Here is a 21284-nt window from a genome sequence, read left to right on the forward strand (position 1 = left end):
GGAACCTCCATACTGTATAGTGGCTGTATCAACTTACATTCCCACCAACTGTGCAAGAAGGTTCCCTTTTCTACACACCCTCTCCCACATTTATAGTTTGTAGATTTTTTGATCATGGTCATTCTGACGAGTGTGAGGTGATACCTCATTGTAGTTTTGATTTGCATTTCTCTAATGATTAATGATGTTGAGGATCCTTTCCTGTGTTTGTTGGCAGTCTGTATATCTTCTTTGGAGAAATGTCTATTTAGGTCTTCTGCCCATTTTTGGATTGGGTTGTTTGATTTTTGATATTGAGCTGCGTGAGCTGCTTGTATATTTTGGAGATTAGTCCTTTGTCAGTTGCTTCATTTGCAAATATATTCTCCCATTCTGAGGGTTTTCTTTTAGTCTTGTTTATGGTTTCCTTTGCAGTGCAAAAGCTTTTAAGCTTCATTAGGTTCCATTTGTTTATTTTTGTTTTTATTTCCATTTCTCTAGGAGGTGAGTCAAAAAGGATCTTCCTGTGATTTATGTCATAGAGTGTTCTATGTTTTCCTCTAAGAGTTTGATAGTGTCTGGCCCTACATTTAGGTCTTTAATCCATTTTGAGTTTATTTTTGTTTATGGTGTTAGGGAGTGTTCTAACTTCAATGTTTTACTTGTAAAAGTACAGTTTTCCCAGCACAACTTATTGAAGAGGCTGTCTTTTCTCCATTGTATATTCTTGCCGCCTTTATGAAAAATAAGGTGACCTTATGTGTGTGGGTTTATCTCTGGGCTTTCTATCCTATTCCATTGATCTATATTTCTGTTTTTGTGCCAGTACCATACTGTGTTGATTACTGTAGCTTTATTGTAGAGTCTGAAGTCTGGGAGCTTAATTCCTCCTACTCCATTTTTCTTTCTCAACATTGCTTTTGCTCTTCAGGGTCTTTTGTGTTTCCATACAAATTGTGAAATTTTTTTGTTCTAGTTCTGTGAAAAATGCCAGTGGTAGTTTGAGAGGGATTGCATTGGATCTGTACATGTCTTTGGGTAGGAAAGTCATTTTCACAATGTTGATGCTTCCAATCCAAGAACATGGTATATATCTCTCCATCTGTTAGTATCATCTTTAATTTCTTTCATCAGTATCTTTTAGTTTGCTGTATACAGGTCTTTTATCTTCTTAGGTAGGTTTATTCCTAAGTATTTTATTCTTTTTGTTGCAATGGTAAGTGGGAGTGTTTCCTGAATTTCTCTTTCAGATTTTTCATCATTAGGGTATAGGAATGCCAGAGATTTCTGTGCATTAATTTTGTATCCTGCAACTTTACAAAATTCATTGATTACTTCTAGTAGTTTTCTCATACAGTCTTTAGGATTCCCTATGTATAGTATCACGTCATCTGCAAACAGTGACACCTTTACTTCTTCTTTTCTGATTTGGATTCCTTTTATTTCTTTTTCTTCTCTGATTTTGCTGTGGCTAAAACCTCCAAAGCTATGTTGAATACTAGTGGTGAGAGTAGACAACCTTGTCTTGTTCCTGATCTTAGTGGAAAGGCTTTCAATTTTTCACAATTAAGAATGATGTTGGGCTTCCCTGGTGGCACAGTGGTTGAGAGTCCGCCTGCCGATGCAGGGGACGTGGGTTCGTGCCCTGGTCCGGGAAGATCCCTCATGCCACAGAGCTGCTGGGCCCGTGAGCCATGACCGCTGAGCCTGCACGTCCAGAGCCTGTGCTCCGCAACGGGAGAGGCCACGGCAGTGAGAGGCCCGCGTACTGCAACAAACAAACAAACAAAAACAATAAAAAAGAATGATGTTGGCTGTGAGTTTGTCATATATGGCCTTTATTATGTTGAGGTAAGGTCTCTCTGAACCTACTTTCTGAATTGTTTTTATCATAAATGGGTGTTGAATTTTGTCGAAAGCTTTCTCTGCATCTATTGAGATAATCATATGGTTTTTATCCTTCAGTTTGTTAATATGGTGTATCACATTGATTGATTTGCATGTATTTAAGAATCCTTGCATTCCTGGGGAAAAACCCCCAATTGATCATGGTGTATGATCCTTTTAATGTGTTGCTGGATTCTGTTTGCTAGTATTTTGCTGAGGACTTTTGCATCTATGTTCATCAGTGATATTGGCCTGTAGTTTTCTTTCTTTGTGACAACTTTGTCTGGTTTTGGTATCAGGGAGATGGTGGTCTCATAGAATGAGTTTGGGAATGTTCCTCCCTCTGCTATATTTTGGAGGAGTTTGAGAAGGATAGGTGTTAGCTCTTCTCTAAATGTTTGATAGAATTCGCCTATGAAGCCATTTGGTCCTGGGCTTTTGTTTGTTGGAAGGTTTTTAATTACAGTCCCAGTTTCAGTGCTTGTGATTGGTATGTTTATATTTTCTGTTTCTTCCTGGTTCAGTCGTGAAAGGTTTGCTTTTCTAAGAATTTGTCCATTTCTTCCAGATTGTCCATTTCATTGGCATGTTGTTCCTTGTAGTAATTTCTCATGATCCTTTGTAATTCTGCGGTGTAAGTTGTTGCTTCTTTTTCATTTCCAATTCTATTGATTTGAATTTTCTCTCTCTTTTCTTTTCTTTTTTTTTTTTTTTAACAAGTTGATCATTTAATAAGTCTGAATTTATTTTCACCACATGGTATTGTACATGGTCATCTGTTGAAACAGATTTCTTTTTAACAGATCTTAGTTTAAAAAAGTCATAGATACTGTGAGTTCTGTATAAACTGCTGGATAGTAAGTTAGTTCCTTTGTTTTGACTTATAAGCCTCAACTTCACCGCAGAATAAAGAATGTAGGCCAAAGAAAGCATAATCAGTCACTCGTATAGAACAGTATTGTTTCTATAATTTGAAGCTTTCTGAATGGACGGGTTCGGGCCTGATGTAACTGTAAAAAGATTACTTAATGAATAGGCTATATGGAAATTGTACAAAATGTTATTAACTTTAATCATTAATAGCTTAAACAGCACTATGTTACTAATTGCTATTCAAACTCAAAAACCTGTTTTTGAATCCCCATAAAGGCGGCAGATGTACACAACCATGCCACCTTGTACTTAGGGGAGTGTCAATATATATTTCAACAGAAACTTTGGCTTCAGGAAAGAGTCACAAACATTTAAGATAATGGCTTTAATCGTCATTTTAAGTATATCACAGGGGAAAGTGTGCTTTAATTAAATATACATACCAGTGATGCTGGCAAGGTTGAAAGTTACTCCTAATGTTGATAGCTATAAAAACTAGCTTGTACATGATAAGACAATGAGAAAAAAAGCAATCCCTTTGAAAACAAAAAACAAAAATAGAGTTCACAGTGGTTTGTATCCAACAATATGCATTTTATGACAATAACATGTACAGATTGAGCACCCTAGGGCTCTCTTTATATCCTAAAGAAAGTGAGCATTTACATTATTCATGGGCTGTACTGAATTTAAAAAAAAGATCAGTTGTACACTCAACCCCTTAGAAAGGATAAAATGTCCTGGGGTGTACAGCTTTAACACCATCATTAAAGTTGTTTGCAAAAAGGAACAGAGAACTAAACAAAACAAAACATTTTTCCTTGGGAGTGGAGAGTCTTTCATTTGCTGTTATAACCAGCAAATACTATTCATTAAGTCAAAAATGGAAGGGGGGGCCCACAAACACTTTTTGAGCAAGCTGACCAATACACATTACACTTTTAAAAATGAAGGTTATACACTATATGTTACAAGTCCGAACTAGGCAGTGTCAAAATGACATCTATTTCTTTGCTTGCTTTGTGATCATACCCCTTGGAGGTGTTACGGGCCTCGTGGCATTCGGCTTCTTTTTTTCTGCAGGTTTTAAAATCTGAAAAGAACACATTAGTGTTTCGTCCACACTCATCATGGCACCTGCATTGTCAAACTCTCCACAATAATTGGGTGCAGAAAACAGAGTGACCAACTGCCTCTTTGCAAAAAATTCATATCCATCTTCAACCACCTGATGGGCTCTACATATAAGATCCAAATCATGCTTATGGAGAAATTTTGCAACCACTTCTGCACCAAATGTGAAGGACACTCCTCTGTCATTTTCACCCCAGCCTAAGACATCTTTATCGGGGTCAGACCACAAAAGATCACAAAGAAGACCTTGATCTGGTACATCAGTTGGTCGCATAATTCGCCGAATCTGCTCCATAGATTGAAGATCTGGTGATAAACCTCCATGACAGCAGAATATTTTCTCATCCACGATGGCTGCTATCGGTAAACAGTTAAAGCAGTCTGTGAAAGTTTTCCATAGTTTAATGTTATATCTTCTTTTACATTCATCATAAAATCCATAAATTCTATTGATGCTGGCACATTCGTGGTTTCCTCTGAGAAGAAAAAAATTCTCGGGATATTTGATTTTGTAAGCCAATAAGAGGCAAATAGTCTCCAATGACTGCTTTCCCCTGTCCACATAGTCCCCAAGAAACAGGTAGTTGCTTTCTGGTGGGAAACCACCGTACTCAAAAAGTCGAAGCAAATCATAGTATTGTCCATGGATATCACCACATATTTTGAGTGGTGCTTCAAGTTCTAGTAGGATAGGCTGACTGAGAAAGATCTCTCTGGACTTCAAGCACAGTCCTCTGATTTCATTCTCCTGTAGCTGGACATTCTTACCAGGCTTGGACCCTCTCACTTCCAGCAGCCGTTGGATGATGCTGTCGATGTTGAGCTTATCTATATCCGCCATCGCCTTCCCACCGCCGACCCTCCCGCAGTGGCGCCGCCGCCGGCTCGCGCCCGGGATTTACACCTCCTTTCCCACGCCACGAGCACAGAGATGGTGGTGGCGGCGGTGGCAAAAGCCGCGGCGGGTCCCCCCCAACCGCCCCACTCCCTGCTTCCTCCTTCTCTCCCCACTGGAACCACGAGCTCTCTCTCTTTTCTTGATGAGTCTGGCTAATTAATGGTTTATCAATTTTATCTTCTCAAAGAACTAGCTTTTAGTTTTATTGATCTTTGGTATTGTTTCCTTCATTTCTTTTTCATTTATTTCTGATCTGAGCTTTATGATTTCTTTCCTTCTCCTAACTTTGGGGTATTTTTTGTTCTTCTTTATCTAATTGCTTTAGATGTAAGCTTAGACTGTTTATTTGAGATGTTTCTTGTTTCATGATGTAAGATTGTATTGCTATAAATTTCCCTCTTAAAACTGCTTTTGCTGCATCCCATAAGTTTTAATTCATCATGTTTTCATTGTCATTTGTTTCTAGGTATTTTTTGATTTCCTCTTTGATTTCTTCAGTGATCCCTTGGTTATTATGTAGTGTATTGTCGAACCTCCATGTGTTTATATTTTTTACAGATTTTTTCCTGTAATTGATATCTAGTCTCAGAGCACTGTGGTCGGAAAAGATACTTGATACGATTTTATTTTTCTTAAATTTACCAAGGCTTGATTTGTGACCCAAGATACGATCTATCCTGGAGAATGTTCCATGAGCACTTGAGAAAAAATGTGTATTCTGTTGTTTTTGGATGGAATGTCCTATAAATATTAAGTCCATTTTGTTTAATATATCATTTAAAGCTTGTGTTTCCTTATTTATTTTCATTTTGGATGATCTGTCCATTGGTTAAAGTGGGGTGTTAAAGTCCCCTATGATTGTGTTACTGTCGATTTCCCCTTTTATGCCTGTTAGCATTTGCTATGTATTGAGGTGCTCCTATGTTGGGTGCATAAATATTTACAATTGTTATATCTTTTTCTTGGATCGATCCCTTGATCATTATGTAGTGTCCTTCCTCGTCTCTTGTAAGTGTCTCTATTTTTAAGTTTATTTAGTCTGTTATGAGAATTGCTACTCCAGCTTTCTTTTGATTTCCAGTTGCATGGAATATCTTTTTCTGTTCCCTCACTTTCAGTTAGTATGTGTCCCTGGGTCTGAAGTGAGTCTCTTATATGCAGCATATATATGGGTCTTGTTTTTGTATCCATTCAGCCAGTCTATGTCTTTTGGTTGGAGCATTTAACACATTTACATTTAAGGTAATTATCGATATGTATGTTCCTATTACCATTTTTAAAATTGTGTTGGGTTTGTTATTGTAGGTGTTTTCCTTCTCTTGTGTTTCCTGCCTAGAGAAGTTCCTTTACAGTTGTTGTAAAGCTGGTTTGGTGGTGTTGAATTCTCTTAGCTTTTGCTTGTCTGTAAAGGTTTTAATTTCTCCCTCTAATCTGAATGAGATCCTTGCTGGGTAGAGTAACTTTAGTTGTAGCTGCTTCCCTTTCATCACTTTAAATAAGTCCTGCCACTCCCTTCTGGCTTGCAGAGTTTCTGCTGAAAGATCAGCTGTTAACCTTATTGGGTTCCCTTGTATTTGTTGTTTTTCCCTTGCTGCTTTTAATTTTTTTCTTTGAATTTAATTTTTGATAGTTTGATTAATATGTGTCTTGGTGTGTTTCTCCTTGGATTTATCCTGTATGGGACTCTCTGCACTTCCTGGACTTATTTCCTTTCCCATATTAGAGAAAGTTTCAACTATAATCTCTTCAAATATTTTCTCAGTCCCTTTCTTTTTCTCTTCTTATTCTGGGCCCCTTATAATTCAAATGTTGGTGTGTTTAATGTTGTCCCAGAGGTCTTTGAGACTGTCCTCAATTCTCTTCATTCTTTTTTCTTTATTCTGCTCTGTGGTAATTATTTCCACTATTTTATCTTCAGGTCACTTATCGTTCTTCTGCTTCAGTTATTCTTCTCTTGATTCCTTCTAGAGAATTTTTAATTTCATTTTTTCTGTTGTTCTTCCTTGTTTGCTCTTTAGTTCTTCTAGGTCCTTGTTAAATGTTTCTTGTATTTTCTTCATTCTATTTCCATGATTTTGCATATCTTTAATATCAGTACTCTGAGTTCTTTTTCAGGTAGACTGCCTATTTCCTCTTCATTTGTTTGGTCTGGTGAGTTTTTACTTTGCTCCTTCATCTGTTGTATATTGGAAGATAATTGCTGTTTACTATATAGAATACTCAGTGTGGATGAACAGTGAAAACAGCCCACGGTGACTGGAGCAGGCCCCTCTGCTGGGGACCCCATCCCTACCCTGTGGACCAGGCTGGCAACATCTACCCGTTCCTGGATCCCCGAGCCTTTTGCATAATGCTGAAGTGGGGGAGCTGCAGGCAGTGAAGTCCATTGACTCAAAGCAAAGACTTGGATGAGCACTGGGGGTATGGCAGCAGTGGAGCAGTTGGGCAGGCCCCTACAGGCTAGGTGGGGGAGCAGCAAAAGTGGAGGAAGCCAGGAGCTAGGGAGATGGTGTCTATTTCTGTTTTCTGAAAACGGGCACACAGGGACCTGCAGGCAGTCAGGAAGCAGCTGAGGTGGGCCATGTGCTGACATCTTTCTCATCACCCGGCTTGGAGGCTTCCAGCAAAGGGTCCCCGGGACTCATCTCCTCCTCCTCCTTGGCCTCGTTGGACTTGGAGTTGGGGATCCAGAGGCTGGAGTTGATGCAGTGATGCCTGTGGTACTTCATGTCGGTGGGGTCCATCTTGCTGATGGCATCTTGTAGAATCTGCACATCATTCACTTCAAAGCATTTCTGGAGTTCCTCAGGGAGGGACTCGTATACCTTGATGGGGTCCAGGCTGCTCAGCCAAGCTGCTGCTTGCACTCTTCCTCCTCGTACTCCTTCATGACCTTTTCTTTTCCTTCATGACCTTCTTGATGCGCAGCTTGGCCCGGCCCTGCACGTAGTCTTTGAAGGCCTCCAGCTTGTCATTGAAGCCTTCCATGTACTGACGGTTGGCAGTCTTGATCTTGGTGAAGAATTGCCAGAAGCAGGCACGAGGGTCCACCTTCAGGCTCTTGGTCAGCTCCAGGATGAACTGCATGACAATGGTCTGGTGGGTCACCTGCTCCATCAGTGCACATTTCTCCTCCACCTTTAGGTCAAAGCACCAAATAACCAGGTAAGTTGGTGGTCTCCTCGCACACCAGGTGGATGTTGTCCAACAGGTACTTCTGGCTGTCATCCCAGCAGCAGAGCATGCTGAAATGCTTGATCTGTTTCTCATACTTTTCCATGAAGTCTTTGTGTTTCTGCTCCCTCACCTGTTCCAACTCCACCTCCGCTTGCTCAGGCTTGGTATTGACTATGCTCTTGCTGAAGCCGTCCTTGCTGAGCGGGTCCACGTTCCAGGGCATGCTCTTCTCCTTCTTGCACATCTCCTCTAGCTTCTGCTCCCAGCTCCACTCCTCCTTGCACAGCTGCTGTGCCTCAGGCTGCAACCGTTACAGCTCGGCCCTGCTGCCCACGCCCTTGGCCACCTCCAGCCCCTTCTGCTTCCACTGGCACTCAGACACCTGTCTTCTCATTTTGCTTAACTTACTGTGTTTGGGGGTCTCCTTTTTGCCAGCTGCAGGTTCGTAGTTCCCATTGTTTTTGGTGTCTGACCCCAGTGGGTAAGGTTGGTTCAATGGGTTGTGTAGGCTTTCTGGTGGAGGGGACTGGTGCCTGTGTTCTGGTGGATGAGGCTGGATCTTGTCTTTCTGGTGGACAGGACCATGTCCGGTGGTGTATTTTGGGATGTCTGTGACCTTATGATTTTAGGCAGCCACTCTGCTAATGGGTGAGGACGTGTTCCTGTTTTGCTAGTTGTTTGGCATGGGGTGTCCAGCATGGGAACTTGCTGCTCATTGAGTGGAGCTGGGTCTTAGCATTGAGACGGAGATCTCTGGGAGACCTCTTGCCAATTGATATTACATAGGGCCAGGTTGGCTCTGGTGGCTTAATGTCCTGAATTTGGCTCTCCCACCTCAGAAATTCAGGCCTGACACCTGGCCGGAGCACCAAGACACTGTCAGCCACATGGCCACAGAGGTAAGGAGTTTCTTGCCTTTTGGGAAGTCTGAGGTCTTCTGCCAGTGTTCAGTCGGTGTTCTGTAGGAGTTGTTCCACATGTGGATATATTTTTGATGTATTTTGGGGGAGGAAGGTGATCTCAATGTCTCACTCCTCTGTCTTTTTTTTTTTTTTTGGTAGTACGTGGACCTCTCACTGTTGTGGCCTCTCCCATTGTGGAGCACAGGCTCTGGAGCGTAGGCTCAGTGGCCATGGCTCACGGGCCTAGCCGCTTCATGGCATGTGGGATCCTCCCCAACCAGGGCACGAACCCATGTCCCCTGCATCAGCAGGTGGACTCTCAACCACTGTGCCACCAGGGAAGCCCTCCTCTGTCATCTTGAAAGTCCTCCCCTGTCAGCCTCAAACTCCACGGTCAGTGAGAAAAGCAGTGAGCAATGAAGGGCTCAGGGTGGGTACTGCCAATACTATTATTATCATAAGTCCTAAACTTTTCGTACCTTTCGTAGACACTATACATTTGGAAAACATGGTCATCAATGAAGAACAGAGAATTCATGGAAGGTTCCTACAGAAAACAGGCACTGAGGATGTGAGGGCGATCTGACCACAACAGCTGTCTCCCCTTTAATGGCCAGGGGTGATTTGGCTGATCTGAATATATATATATATATATATATATATATACACATACACACACAGATACATACATATACATTACATAGCATGTAAGTTTTCTTGTTTCTTTTACCAAAGAAAGCAGTTTTGAAATGAAACCAAGAAACTGGTAAAAAAGATAATCAAAGGTGGCTCCTCTTTTACGTGCTTACTCTCCACGGCCTGCTTGTCTGTCCTTCTACACCCCCCGGCATGAGAATGCAAACAGATATTCCACTGAAGGGATTTCAAGGAAGGGAAGCAGTAACACACAGAAATGTTATTATGTTTGTAGGGTGGGTGGGAGAGTTTCTGCTGTTAAAGAATTCTGCCTCTGGGGCTTCCCTGGTGACGCAGTTGTTGAGAGTCCGCCTGCTGATGCAGGGGACACGGGTTCCTGCCCCGGTCCGGGAAGATCCCACATGCCGCGGAGCGGCTGGGCCCGTGAGCCATGGCCGCTGAGCCTGCGCGTCCGGAGCCTGTGCTCCACAGCAGGAGAGGCCACAACAGTGAGAAGCCCGCATAACACAAAAGAAAAAAAAAAGAATTCTGCTCTTGGCCCTAGGCACTATGCCTGTTTAGGTGCAGATGGGCAGCTTGCACTCTCACTCGCATAGTTTCTGCCTCGCAAGGCTTCCTCTCTTCATTCCCTGACCTCCTTTCTCCTTGTTGCTCTCTCTTGTCGGCCACGAGGATTATAGGCATGGTCACCCAGTACTACCTGGAGCCATCAGTCTTTCAGTCAGGCAAAAGATTTTCCCGGAGTCAGATGATACAAAACTTACATAAAATCACATGTATCTACTTTGCTTTCCTATATGGAAAGCTTTTCCATTCATTAAAAATAAATTGTGGAAATGTAAATTGATACAATCACTATGGAGAACAGTATGGAGGTTCCTTAAAAAACTAAAAATAGAACTACCATACGACCCAGCAGTCCCAATACTGGGCATATACCTTGAGAAAACCATAATTCAAAATGAGTCATGTACCACAGTGTTCATTGCAACACTATTTACAATAGTCAGGACATGGACGCAACCTAAGTGTCCATTGACAGATGAAAAGATAAAGATGTGGCACATATATACAATGGAATATTACTCACCCATAAAAAGAAAAATTAAGTCATTTGTAGTGAGGTGGATGGACGTAGAGTCTGTCATACAAAGTGAAGTCAGAAAGAGGAAAACAAATACCGCATGCTAACACATATATACGGAATATAAAAAAAATGGTATTGGTGAACCTAGTGACAGGGCAGGAATAAAGACGTAGACAGAATGGACTTGAGAACACGGGGAAGGGGGAAGGGTAAGCTGGGACGAAGTGAAAGAGTGCCATTGACATACATACATTACCGAATGTAAAATGGCTAGTGGGAAGCAGCCACAAAGCACAGGTAGATGAGCTTGGTGCTTTGTGACCACCTAGGGTGGTGGGATAGGGAGGGTGGGAGAGAGGGAGATGCAAGAGGGAAGCGATATGGGGACATATGTATATGTATAACTGATTCACTTTGTTATAAAGCAGAAACTAACACATCATTATTGTAAAGCAATTACACTACAGTAAAGGTGTTATACTCCAATAAAGGTGTTTTTTTAAAAAAAAGAAAATATGTGGATCGTTCTCTCAGGACCTCAACTGGTAAACACTCTGCACATTTACTTCACATTCTCATTTTACGGTAGATAATAAAAATAAAGTTAGCTGTTTCCAGCCCTTCTCTGATCCTCTGTGAGAAATAAAAACTGTCAGAGATGAAACAGTAACACATAAGTAACCCTGGCATCTTTCAGCCCCTTATAGGAAATTCTGAAGTATAGAAAGAAAACAACTGAAAAATCAATGGTCCAGTTCATATTTTAAGTAACGAAGAAGGCTGAAGTAGACTCTTCCAGATCATCACCCTATCGTATATAAACTACCCAGGTGTGTCCCCACACAAATCTCTGGCTAAATCTGCAAGGGGCAGTACCGTCTCCTCAAAGGCTCCCACCCCTCGTTCCAGAAAGCCTAGATTTATACCAGAGGGAAAAATTTATTTAAGGGATTAAAATAAAAGTCATTACTAGCTGCTGAACTAAATGTAGACACCAGGTGCTATTGAAAGAAGAGCCCTTCTCTGTTATCTTTGTAGGATGCATTGTTAAGAGACATCTGGAGATGCTCGCAAATAAGGCATTGACCTCTTTGGGATGCAGCAGCATTCAGGTTAGTGACACGGATGAAGTGACCAAAAGATGTAAGGTCTGTGGTGTATTTCAATAGGAAGAAGGAAAATATATCAGAAAACAAACCCATAAAGAGGCACTTAACACATTCCCCAAGATATATGATCTGTTAACAGAAGAACAGACCTTTAAAAACTGTCCTGGAGATGGTTTAGGCTATTCTCAGCTGCGTTTTGACAAATTCTGTGTACAAAATTGAATAGGAAGTCATTAAAAAAAATCATGCTTGGGTCCCACCCTCAGATACTGTGATGTAATTGGAATGGGGTATAGCCTGGACATTAGGATTTTTAAAAAGTTTCCCAAATGATTCCAATGTGCCCTAAGGTTCAAGCACCAGTGGAAATCATTATATTAGACCATACAGTGTTTTGTTTCTATTCAACCAACATAGCATTTACCAACCCATTCTATAATAATATTTTCATTAAAAGCAAAAATTAAAATCACATCAATTAAATATAGTGGAATGGGAACATGCAGTGTAGAAGACCTGGGCCCACAGCTCTGCCAGTGTATTTACACAGGCTTAAATCTCCCAGATTTATCTGCATCTGGGCTTCATCAGTTATAATATGAAAAGAAGATTCACGACCAACAGATTTGTTCTCCTAGCACTGTGAAGTATTGTCTCATTTAAACTACACTCAGTTTTGTGACTGTTTACTGTTTATTACAGATGAGAAGACGAACTCAGAATATTCCAGCTCACATAACTACCTAGTGTGAAAATGAGGGCTTGAAATCTGGCCTTGCTGCCCCCAGGTGGGACAGTCAGATTCATCCCACTAACATCTTGATGCTCTCAAGAGGCCCCAAGAGCCTTAAGATTCTGTAGGACTATCAGCTACAAATATGATCGACACTACCAGTTGCTCAAGGAATGTATCATACTGGGGTAAAGGATAGAAAGCAGTGGCACATTTTATTGTTTTTCAAGAAGGATAAGTGTTAAACACTACCAAGTGTTAAACACTACCAAAAAAATTCTTAATGGGATTTAACCTCTCCTTATACCCAAGGGCTTAAAAAATGCATGAAACCCAATTGCATAATGTGACTCAGCAAGAAAAGCCACCAAACAAATTAATAACAAAATCCAGGTCAAAAGAAATAAGAAGAGATAACAATCCTGAAAGATGCCTAAGTTAAAGAACTAGTGAGATCTAATGTGCAAAACTTATCTTCAATGAAAATTTCGTAATTTTATATTTTCTGAAATACTGATATAAAACTAATTAATATGAGAAAAAAATTTCTTAGAGAAATTTAATTAATATAAGAGAACCTAATTAATTATAATTAATTAATTATATTTAATTAATATAAGAGAAAAATATAATAGAAAGATGACTAGAAAATAGAAGACCATGGGAATTATCATAATAAGACCATGGGAATTATCATAATAAACAGTTATAATATTTTTGTTATACATATTGGATAGATCATTTTTCTCAAAGGAAACACAAACCAAAATATTTGGTCTAAGATCTGAGTATAAAAAGTTTTTAACAAAGCAAAGTAAAAAATAGATATACTTTTCATGCTGAATCTCATTAACATCATTAAACACTTCTGCCTAATAATAAATAGTCAATTCCTTGTGAATTTTGTAGAGAACTGGTGAAACTTGTAGGAGGGCACAAAAAAATAAAGGGTACACTGGGAAATAATCATCAGGTAAATGCATTATTTCCCTTATGTCTAATCTGTCTCACAGAAACTACTCAGACCTCTTCATGGCAATTCATCATTCATTCACCTGACAAAAATTTATGGAGTGCCTAAAAAGCAATTCTGTTAAGTAAGCACGGAGGTTACAAGTGCAAACAATGACACTCATGCACCTCTCAGTCTGGTAAGGAGGAGGAACATTAATCACCCAAAAGAGTGAGCACATAATTACACACTGACGTAACTGCAGTGAAAGTTGGTAAGACAGTCCTAGGACAGCATATAACAAACCATCCTCATGTAATCTCTTGGGTGAAAGAAAGATAACTAAAGAGTGATGAGATCTCTTTGAAGAGAAACTCAGGTCTAAGTATACAATCCAGGAGGGAAAAAATCCTGGTAGAGGTAAGCAGCCAATGCAAAGGCCCTGAGGCAGGAGGAAACCTGGTGTGTTCCAGAGCAGGGAGCCAGGAAGAGAGTAGGCAGAGGCCAGATCAGATGGGAATTTTGATCAGGCAATGGGACTTTTTTTTTTTAATGTTGAGCCTTCTTTTAATTATTTTTATTTTTGACTGTGTTGGGTTTTCGTTTCTGTGCAAGGGCTTTCTCTAGTTGTAGCAAGCGGGGGCCACTCTTCATCGCGGTGCACGGGTCTCTCACTGTCGTGGCCTCTCGTTGTGGAGCACAGGTTCGAGACGCGCAGGCTTAGTAGTTGTGGCTCACGGGCCTAGTTGCTCTGCGGCATGTGAGATCTTCCCAGACCAGGGCTCGAACCTGTGTCCCCTGCATTAGCAGGCAGATTCTCAACCACTGTGTCACCAGGGAAGCCCAGGCATTGGGACTTTTAAGAGTTTCCTGGGTTATTCAAGTGCACAGCACATTTCTAGAACCAGTGAGAACCATACCATACCAGACCATAGTTTTTTTCTTTTCAACCAAGTTAGCATATATCAACTTAATCTATAACTTTATTTTCATAAACAAAAATCCCACAAATCACATGTTCATTAAGTGTAATGGAATAGATGGTCATTGGAACTTGGAGTCTAAAATCCTGGGCCCCTAGATGGTGGTAGGAGCAGAACAGTACAAGATCTGTGGTTTGTGAAGATTGCTGGCTTCAGTGTGGAGGATGACTTGGAGGGGCAGAGATGTGAATGTGGAGCCCAGCTAGGAAGCGACAGTGTCAGTATAAGGAAAGAAATGACGGTATGGGCATCGTTGCATCTTGTCTTTCTTATCTGTAAAACACAGGGAGTGGGAGAGAGCAATCCCTAAGGACCCTTTCAGCTTATAAGCAGACACAAAAGGAGATGCTGTGATTGGAGAAGGCTATCTTATAGTCCAGATCACATCCCCAAAACAGGAAATGACAGCTTGGGGTGCTTGGAAGGTAAACTTCCTCTCTATCATTCCCACCAGCATTAAATATGCTAAAACTAATTTTTTTAATGCCTTGACCCTATATCTTCCTCTATCTACTGACACTTTTTCTCAGCTCCCCATGACAGCAAACTGTATGAAATAGAGCCTCCACCGTAATTACAAGATGATGGACACCATATTAACTGGAGTTTGTGGAAAGAGTATATTTGGCTAGAAAAGAAAACACCATTGGTTTAAAGCCTTAGTAAAGATAAAAATAAAAGTCTTAAGACTATTTTGGATTATAAATTTTGCCATTATGCAAAATTATATAGATAGACATTTTATTAACAATAAATTCCTTATTTAACTCTGTTCTCCCTTCTTTATGCAACATCCACAATAGGGCTTTGCAGATAAGGAGTGTACAGAACAGATGTGCTCCACAAATGAATAAGCAGGACTATTTACAGATTTTTATTCCCGTTGGAGTGTCTCTTTCCCTTGGGAAATTTGGTTTTGATTTTATAATTTTTTTTTTTTTTTTTGCTATACGCGGGCCTCTCACTGTTGTGGCCTCTCCCATTGCAGAGCACAGGCTCCAGATGCGCAGGCTCAGCGGCCATGGCTCATGGGCCCAGCTGCTCCGCAGCATGTGGGATCTTCCCAGACTGGGGCACGAACCCATGTCCCCAGCATCGGCAGGCGGACTCTCAACAACTGAGCTACCAGGGAAGCCCTTAATAACTTTTGATAATATTTGGCCTTTTGCAATGTTGATGTTATGTCATTTTCTCTTTCTTTTCTTTCTGAAACTTCAATTACAGGTTAGATCCTTTGTTCCAGTGTTCCCTTTGTTTTATACTTTTCTCTGAATTTCCTATCCTTATACTTCTCTGGACCCCAGTCTGTCCATTTTTTACTCTCTTGTATTCTAATTTATTACTTTTTCTTCAACTGTGTCTAATCTGCTCTTAATGCCATTTATTGAGTCCTTGATCTCAGTTATGACAATCTTATTTTCAGAATATTGGCTGATTTCTCTTATAAAATTTTTATTGAAATATATTTTATCTATAATGTGTTAGTTTCAGGTGTACAGCAAAGTCATTCAGTTTTATATATATATAAATTATAATATAATTGTATAATTGTATAATTACAATTATATTGTAATAATTTTTATTACAATAAAATAAATTTTATTGTATAAAATAAATTTTGTATAAAATAATTTTGTATTGTATAATTTTCCATTATAAACTACTACAAGATAGTGAGTATAGTTCCCTGTGCTATACAATAGGTCCTTGTTTGTTATCTACATACATACATATGTATATATATATATATGTGTGTGTGTATGTGTATATATATATATATATATATATATATATATATATATATACTAGTGTGCATATTTTAATCTCAAATTCCTAATTTATCCCCCCCACACCCCTTTCCCCTTTGATAACCATAAGTTTATTTTCCATGTCTGTGAGTCTATTTCTGTTTTAGAATTAAGTTCATTTGTATCATTTTTTAAGATTCCACAAATAAGCAATATCGTATGATATTTGTCTTTGGCTTACTTCACTTAGTATGATAATCTCTAGGTCAATCCATGTTGCTGCAAATGGCATTATTTCATTCTTTTTTATGGCTAATATTCTATCATGTACATATGCCACATTTTCTCTATCCATTCATCTGTCAATGGATACTTAGGTCGCTTCCGTGTCCTGGCTATTGTAAATAGTGCTGCTATGAACATTGGAGTGCATGTATATTTTTGAATTATAGTTTTGTCTGGATATATGTCCAGGAGTGTGATTGCTGGATCATATGGTAGCTCTATGTTTAGTTTTTTAAGGAACCTCCATACTATTCTCCATGGTGATTCCTTTTATTGTTGCCAGCTCTGTACTGAAATTCTCTTTCCTCTAATTTATTGAACAAATTAATCACAGTTGTTTTAAAGAGAGTGTATCTTTGATAATATCCAGTGGATATATTTCTATTTTCTCTTTTCCCTCTCTCTCTTTCTCTCTCTCTCTCTCTCTGTCTTTCTCAATTCTCAGTTCCTTTTGGTCAAGTTTTCTAATCTCCTGCTAATTCTGGTAACATTAATTAAATCCTGGAAAATTATAGAGATAATTTGAGGTGCTAGAAGATTATATTTTTCTCTAGCAAGAATTTAATTCTCCTTCTAAAAGGCAAGTGTATGTTACATTAATGCATCTAGCAATTGAACTGATTTGAAGCAATTTGTGAGGCTTGACCTTCTTCATTACTAGTTCTAGAGTACAGATTTTCTGGAGTTTCAGCCAGAAACCTGGTTGGTTGGCATAGCCCTTCCTTCTGGGGTTTCCAATTTATATAAAAACAAACAATAAAAAACAAAAAAACCCTAAAATGAAGCAAAAAGAATGCCCAGTTAATTTTGAACTTTGAATTACTAATATTATGTGAGGCATATTATGCTAAAATTTTTTTGTTTTTTTTCTGAAATTCAAAGCTAACTGGCATCTTGTATTTTATCTGGCAGCCTTGTTGGACCTGATCTTCAATTTCCCATTAGCCGACCCTGTGAGATTTTTGCAGCTTCTGCTCAGTTTCTCTTCTACCAATTTCTACTTAGCTTCTGCTTTGGAAATGGCAAATACCTCATGGTGAAATTTGGGGCTGAATACTGGGCTTACCACTGAGCTTCCTTTCTTAATCTTGATCTCTTAAGTCTTCACACAATTGTAACTATTTTTCTAGGAAATTTTGTTCTAGACACCAGTAATGAAATAGAAATCTTAGGTTAGCCAGGATTCAAACTTCAAATACACTTATTAAAGTTACTATTTTTGACTAATTGTTTCATTATTAATAGCAATATTAATACTACTAATAATAGAAGATAACATATTGAGCCTGTGTGCCTGGTAATATTTTAAGTGTTTTTCATAAATTGACTAATTCTTACTATCTGTATGCCCATTTTTCAGATAAAGTATTAAGCAGCTGCGTGAGATGTTTGATAATGTCTGAGAAGTACAACCACAGAGAAATTAGAAAACATTTACTGCTCTCAGCTGGAGCTTGCCATGGTGCCTAGTACTAAATTTTCACTCAATGAATAATAAATTATGGTCATTAGATACTTCTCTATTCAGGTAGCACACATCCCATTAGCTGTTTGAATTTATTGGCCTCGGTAATGCCTACCTCATTCAGAATCTTAGTCTTTAAACAGCATTATACTTTGGTTGGTGTGTTTCCCCAGACGATTTTAGAACCATGTTTTTCAAAACCCTGTTTTAACAGCAGTAGACCAATACCCCAAACACATGAAAGTTATTTACTCTGGTTGAAGAAAACTAGAGTGACACAACCCACCCAATTATCTTTCCCTCTCTCCACTGTGGACTGAGAACCATCTAGAAATTTCTAGGACTCTGGGACAGCACATATTTTTGAAAAATGTCTACTGTCAGTCCAACCTGATTGGCCTAGAAATTTTATGATAGTAAAATACGATTCCAGCTCATGGGCATAGCTGATTGATCAGGACTGGGATCCTGATGCAAGTGGAGGCTAACTCTCCTCCAGTGTTTGGGAAAATAAGCTGAGGAAAGAGCTGAGCTTTAAAGCATAAAGGAACTAATTCTCAGTCTTATCACAGATAACTTGGATTTTTCTCAGGAGTTTCCTGCTTGGAAACATTGATTCTTTACTTATTTCTACTGAGGGAAATTACCAGAAATTTATTATGAAGTCTCTCAGATGGTAGGTCTCTTGGAGGGCCCAGGCCATGTGCTTTTGTCACGGGGCACCCTCTGCAGCAATGATCGTAGTTGTACTCATGTTTGTTGAGGACAGAGCAAAACCCTGGAAGAAGGTGACTCTGCACATCTCAATTATAGTAGCAACTGGTCTAAGTTCAGAAATTCTAACTCATCAGTGCGCTAGATCTCTGGTTCTTCAGTTAACTTCAGAGGGTGTCATGCAATCTCTCTGATCAGAAAGAAAAAAGGATTTTCTTTTGTATTTATTTAAAATGTAGAAAAGAGATGACACAGAAACAAATAGAAAATAGTACAGGTTCACAACTAAAGAAAGTCAAAAAATCTGACTAAAAAAAGAAAGATAGATGAGGGTGAGAGAATTTTTAAAGAACTATAAAAAGAGTGGAAATCTTTATCTTCTGAGGGAAATGGAGGTTCAGTCCAATATATATTTTTTTTCTCTAAGAAAGTCTGGTAGCTGAAAAGGAAGGAAAGAAAGAAAGACGAGATGAAGAGTGAGAGAGGGGGAAAAGAGGGAGTGAAGGTCTTTAGAATCTACAAGTTTCACAAAAGTAGCATGCAGATACTTGAGAAATCATCAAAGCAGAGGTGACTGGAAGTAACAGATGATTCAAGCAGGATCGTTCCAAAGAACAGTGATATCATCAAAGTAGGAGAGAGTAAAAATCAGTACAAGGATAGCAACTCTGCTCTTCATCCTAAAAGTCATCTTGGGCACATAGGGCCAAAAATGCTGAGGGCAGAGCTGTGTAGATTGCATATGGGTGAATTTGGCTGTGTCAGTTAACCAGTTTCATTTATATCAGGTATTTTGATGGCAATGAACATGGATTTGGAGGTAGAGATCTGAATTTAAAACCCAAATTTCTGAATGTGTTTTCTTATTTGTAATATGTAAATAATAGTTTATCTAGTGACTTTTTTTTACATCCGGTAATTATGAACCAAGGTAACCAAAGCCATGAATCTGTCCCTGAAGAAAAATTCCTTGGAAGGGCTGGATCTCTGATGCTATATGAAGTGGGGTCCCATTCTCTCTGCTGGTAATGGGAACATCAAACCCAATGTTCCATGGTTATTAAAAGACCCATTTTAAACAATAATATTAAGAGAATCTAAAAAATAAAACACAGGAATATATATAAAATGAAACAGAAACAGACTCAACAAACTAGTGGATACCTGTGGAGAGAAGGAAGGGAGAAGGACAAGACAGGGATATGGGATTAAGAGATATTGGTTTTAACATTTCACGGAAAACCCCGAATGAACTTTTTGGTCAACCCAATACAAACTACTATGTATAAAATAAGCAACAAGGATCTATTGTACAGCACAGGGAAATACAGCTATTATTTTGTAATAACTTCAAATGGAAGTTATTTATAATCTATAAAAATATTGAATCACTATGTTGTACACCTGAAACTAATATATTATTGTAAGTCAACTACACTTCAGTTAAAAAAATAAATAAATTTTAAAATAAAACATTTTAAAAAGAGATTCTGACTGAAAATTTTTCATATGTGAAGTGCGTTTGTTCTGCAGCATTCAAAAATTAGATATAAAGATGACAGAATCTATCAAAATGAAATAGTGCAGACAAATCTGTGCATAATGCTCCTTGTTTTTTTCATTCTTTTCTCTTTTTTGTGGGTCAATCAATATTTTTGTAGATTATACTCTATTTAAAGTTATTACAAAATAATGGCTGTGTTATATCCCTGTGTTCGTGCTTTTCTATTCCTTACTCAACAGAGCATTTTAAAGTGAACTACACCCAAACGGTACATTTTCAGGTTACAGAGGCCAAGAAAAACAACTCTTTAAACCGGAGAGTGTCACTTCAGAAAAATACTACATGGGGGAAAGAATAATTCTACTTGAAAAACTCAGAAATACGACCAAAAGAATATAAATATATTTCCTCAGGCAGACTCTGTAGGCACATTATTTATTTTACTTTCTCTTTCACAGGTAAGGAAGTCAGCCAAAGAAGAGATTTGCTTTATTTTTCAACTTAAGGACAATGTATACATTAAAATGGACATACTGCTGTCTTCTTTGAAGAATTCTGGTATGATTATCATGGAGTGGTGTCTTGTCGACCAAATAGCCTTTGTTGTATTTGTTTTCTGCAGGTGATTTCTCCACCCCACCCATATTTTAAGTAGAAATGTTGATGCTGCTTTTGTGCCTGCAGAGCCCTCCAGTCATCGGATAGGAGTATGAAAAGTCAAGGATATTAACTTAATAGGTAACGCTTCCGCAGCCCCTTCATTTCTCAAATTTGTTTCTGGCATGAGGCAGCAACAGATTCTCCACTGCTGCAGTAGGAGACCAAGGAAATTGCTTTTTAGCTCTTCTCTGTTGCCCAAGGTCATTTCCCAGACTGTTGGTATCCAATTTGGATTATTCTGTAAGCAGCCCAAATGTCAATCAAATAATAATTTATACAGTGACATATATTAGGATAGACATGGAAGAGAACAAGCTGATGCCAAAGAAATAGCTACAAAGCTGATTATTATAGTTATAAAAGTCATCTTGGGTACTAGGGCCCAAAATGCTGAGGGCAGAGCTATGGAACACTGTACATGGATCAATATACTTGCTTCAATTAACCAATTACATTTATATGAGGCACTTTGGTTATTGTGGTTTCTTCTCTAACTCATCCTGGAAATATTGAAACATGGTTTGGAACTAAGGTTCC

The 21284-nt window shown here is 38.9% G+C and overlaps 2 protein-coding genes across 2 annotated transcripts; both read right to left on the bottom strand.

Moving 5' to 3' along the window:
* Positions 1-2590: 2590 nt before the first annotated feature.
* Positions 2591-4890, bottom strand: LOC117312426 (serine/threonine-protein phosphatase PP1-gamma catalytic subunit). The gene is made up of 2 exons (XM_033857193.2): positions 3772-4890; positions 2591-2876 (listed from the first exon to the last, which is right to left on the bottom strand). The coding sequence occupies exons 1-2, from the start codon at positions 4712-4714 to the stop codon at positions 2806-2808; spliced, it is 1014 nt and encodes a 337-aa protein (XP_033713084.1). The 5' UTR covers positions 4715-4890; the 3' UTR covers positions 2591-2805.
* A 2439-nt stretch (positions 4891-7329) lies between these two features.
* Positions 7330-8342, bottom strand: LOC101338708 (cell division cycle 37, HSP90 cochaperone). Its single transcript, XM_019926737.2, is given in 4 exon segments — positions 7330-7619; positions 7622-7670; positions 7673-7939; positions 7941-8342. Coding segments are annotated over 4 exon segments (1008 nt in total).
* Between the last annotated feature and the right edge of the window lie 12942 nt (positions 8343-21284).

Source organism: Tursiops truncatus, chromosome 5 (assembly GCF_011762595.2).
Source record: "Tursiops truncatus isolate mTurTru1 chromosome 5, mTurTru1.mat.Y, whole genome shotgun sequence".
Classification (NCBI taxonomy): Eukaryota; Metazoa; Chordata; class Mammalia; order Artiodactyla; family Delphinidae; genus Tursiops; species Tursiops truncatus.

What these genes read in the sequence shown, in the direction of transcription:
- LOC117312426 (XM_033857193.2), bottom strand. Translation starts at nt 4,714, where the DNA reads ATGGCGGATATAGATAAGCTCAACATCGACAGCATCATCCAACGGCTG. An exon ending in GCCCGTAACACCTCCAAGGG is followed by an intron (nt 2,877 to 3,771) that starts GTATGATCACAA and finishes ATCTTTTTACAG; the next exon opens with TTACATCAGGCCCGAACCCG.